Genomic DNA, 3446 nt, shown 5'->3' on the forward strand with positions numbered 1-3446 from the left:
CCCGGGAAAAACCTGCCCGCTGCATCCGCCGGACTCCAGCCGCGCGCCGCGAGGCCCTCCCAAGGCTCGGGCCAAAAGGACCATGAAAGGTAAGCGGAGGGACCCAAGGGACCCGCGCTCCCCCATCCGGGCCAGCGCACCAGGGGGCGCTTTTCCTGCAGGCGGGACTGCTCGGAAGGAGCGAGAGGGACTTGCGGGGGACTGTGAGGAGCCCTGAAGTCCTGGGGACCGGGAAGAAGAGGGGACAGGATGGAGAGGGATCGCAGCGCCCCTCTCCTTTTTGCAGGGGTGTCTTCACTGCCGTTGCTCTGTCCCTCAAAGCAAACTTAAAGTCCAGGAAAGTTTGGACTCCTTGGGCCAGTCAGCACAGAAAGGTGTCACCCATTCTCTCGCGCTGTGGAGCCCCTCCTGAGGACCCATTCCAGAGCTCCTGCAGTCCTGCCTAGCCTTCTGCCATCCTGAGGCCTTTGATTCTCCTGCACCTCTGTCAGTTCCTACCCAGCCTTTGAACACTGCCTGACTTGCTCTGTCCTCTGACCAGCGACAAAACAGCCCAGGCCAGAGAGACTTAAGGACCCCACCAGTCCTTAGGTCAGGGGTCATCACCAAGGTGACCCTGGCAGGCAGTTCTTGGGATGGAAATTAGAGCCAGGCTTGGTCCGGTGGTCCAGGGTCCCTAGGGACTGAGTGGACGTTTTTGTTCCTGGGCCTGGCTTTTTGAGGCCCTGGAGAGCATGCTTGGTCCTCAGACTCATTTTCAACCTAAGGTAGTAGAAGGCTCAGAAGTAATGCATAGGACAGAGACCCTCTGGGGATTTTTGGTACCTCTCCCGAGCCTTTCGGTAGTCCTGTAGTGGCCTCTGCAGATGCTCACAGTCCTAGCGGTCAGAAGCTCATGATCTACTGAAATTTGAAACAGAAAATGACTTTTGCCAACATCTGCAGGGCCGGCAAGGTGAGGCCCAGGCCTGCCAAGCTGGGTCAGCCGGAGCCGCTGTTTATCCAATACATGAGCCTGAGGGTGCATTTGAAGAAAGGGCTGTGCAGACAAAATTCCATTGAACACAGCCTCCACACGGTAGAGTGGAGGAAACTGACGCCCGAAGAGGTAGGGCTGGCTTGGTGGATGTGTGACCAGTCTGCAGGACTCCCTACTTGGCTTCTTTCTCTTCTGGTGCTGTCTTCAAATTCTTCATAAAGTTTTAAACGAGAGACTTTTCCCCACTTTTATTCAAATAGTGTAGCTGGTGCTGTGCAGAAGTGACTTGCTTAAGATCCACAGCTAGTTGGGGACTCCAGAGCCCCAGGGCTCCTGACTTCCAGGCCAGGATACCTCCTGCCTCTCTGAAGCTTCCTTCCCTCTGGGTTGGCACCTTCTGCCTGTTTCCTGATGGCTTTGCCTTGTTTGGGATGAGCCACGCAACTTATAATCAACCCTGGGGAGTTCTCTTGGCTGGCGAGGGGAGCCTCACCCACAGAGGGCCCACTCCTAGCCGCCACATCTCTGAGCTCTCCCCTCCCCCAGTCCATAGCCCTGGCACAGGCTGTTACCAGAAGGTTCTGGAAAGCTCTTAGGCCACATCTTACCACAGCCTGCGGGCCACAGGCTGTCCTGGCCCTTGGCAAGGGTGGTAAGATGCTGCACATTCTCGGAGTGGTTTGGGCTCCACCAACATTCCAGACAAACGCCGTAAGAGAAAATGCAGCGGAGGAAGACAGACAGGGCCCCCGTAGCTTGTGAAACAGAGGCAAAAAAGAACCAGAGTGAATGAGCATCTGTGGGCACCTGTGTCCTCAGGTTCCAGAGGCCTCCAGGATGCTGGCAGGAGGCCATAGCTCCCCAAAAACAGCCTCCTGACTTCTCATCTCCCTCCCTTGCTCAAATAGCAGCCTCCCAGGGGCCAGTGGAACTTCCAGCCACCTAGACTTGGAGGGCGGCTCATCCTCAGTGATCTCCCATGACACCCCAGGGCCCTGCAGGGTGCAGAGCTTCAGTGGAGATGGGCTTGGTGCCCAGCACACCACCCTGCCCAGCAGCCAGGAAGAGCTGCTGCCTCCACCTGAGATGGAAACAGCAGGCCCAACAGCAAATATTTGGCTTTGGGATCTGTGGCGAAGCTGGATTTTTCTCACTGGAGTGGGAAAAGCAAAGTGCCCCTCAGAGCAGGGTGGGGCCCCTTCCAGAGAGGCCTTTTCCGGAGGGAGGCCAGCTTCTCAGGCTCCTCCAAAGGCTCGGCCAATCTTCCAATTACGTCTGTTGGCAAAGGATCATGGTCCCCTGCTCAAAATAAGCAGGGTGATGTGATGTTTTTATGATGGAAAGGGGCGGTGGTCAGGAAGGTACTTAAACAAAAAAACACCCATCAAGTGACACAGCCCACTGGGGCCGAGTGCCAGGGCCCACTCTGCCTGCTTCCAGCCAGCCCTGCCACCCAGCCTTCCAGGCAGCTGTGAATCTGTGGCACACTGGCATCTGGCCCCTCTCACATGTAATCCTAAGAGGTACACAGTTGCCACCAGCCCTTGATGACAAGCCCACCTCAGAGCTCCTGCGGGCTGTCTTGGCCATTAACGGCCATCTGTGGAATTGTTTCCCCACCTCCAGTGACAGGATCTTGACAGGAGAGCCCTCACAGACCCCAAGAAGCAGTCTGGGTTGCTGTGAAGATGGCTGATTTGGAGTCAGAGACATGGACACTGGTCCTGATCCAGTCACATCCCTCTCTGGGCCCCATGCTGCTCCTGGGTGGTCCCGGAGGCCCAGGATATCTGGGGCCCAGCACCACTTGGGAGGCAGAAGAATGGTGGGAAACATCCATGGGCCGTGGCCCTGCGGGGACTGGGCAGAGCCTCACCCCTGTGCTGCCAGGCCAGAGAGGAACAAGCAGACACCAAGAACAGTGCCCATACCACACTACAAAGGGCAGGCAGGGAGAGAAGGGGTCTGTGGAATCCCACTGCTGGCATGCTGGAGAAGTCTTATGTCCCTCAAGAGTGGACAGGCTCGTCCTCTATCCCAGACCCTGGGATTCGGCGGGAACCTGGGCTGCAAGACAAGGAGCTGGTGTTGCAGAGGTGAAAAGAGCTGCCAAATAGCTTGATTCAGGGGGCCAAGGGTTTTGGATGTTGGAGATCAGCTCCAAACCCTCAATCATTCCCCGTGAAAATGGTCACCCTGCCATTCAGCTGGGGTAGTTTAATAGCGGAAGACTCATATCCCAGTGCTAATTTGTGAGACAGGAAAAGGGTTCTGCTCTGCAGTGAGTGTTGGTGGCTAGTTTAGCAGTTTGCATGGACAGCAGCTGTTCTGAGTGTGAGAATTGGTACCCAGGGCAACGTGACCGGTTGTGCCACTCGTGTGCTCTGCCTGTGCTTGGTTAGGGGTGGGGGGAGAGGGAGGAGGAGGAGGAGGAAGAAGAGGAAGAGGAAGAAGAGGATGAAGATGA

General features: G+C 56.5%; 1 protein-coding gene across 2 annotated transcripts in view; it reads left to right on the forward strand.

The window, feature by feature from the left end:
- The first annotated feature begins 6 nt into the window (after window positions 1–6).
- The window catches only part of Scara3 (scavenger receptor class A member 3), a 38105-nt gene continuing 34665 nt past the window's right edge, over window positions 7–3446 (forward strand). For both annotated transcript variants that reach the window (XM_010623382.2, XM_010623376.2), the window contains exon 1: window positions 7–89. Coding sequence is in view for 1 of the 2 variants with exons in the window: in XM_010623376.2 (XP_010621678.1) it covers window positions 83–89 (7 nt within the window). In the remaining variant the exon portion in view is untranslated. The remainder of the gene's footprint in view (window positions 90–3446) is intronic.

Source organism: Fukomys damarensis, unplaced genomic scaffold (assembly GCF_012274545.1).
Source record: "Fukomys damarensis isolate Sample0158 unplaced genomic scaffold, DMR_v1.0_HiC HiC_scaffold_18, whole genome shotgun sequence".
NCBI classification, from domain to species: Eukaryota; Metazoa; Chordata; class Mammalia; order Rodentia; family Bathyergidae; genus Fukomys; species Fukomys damarensis.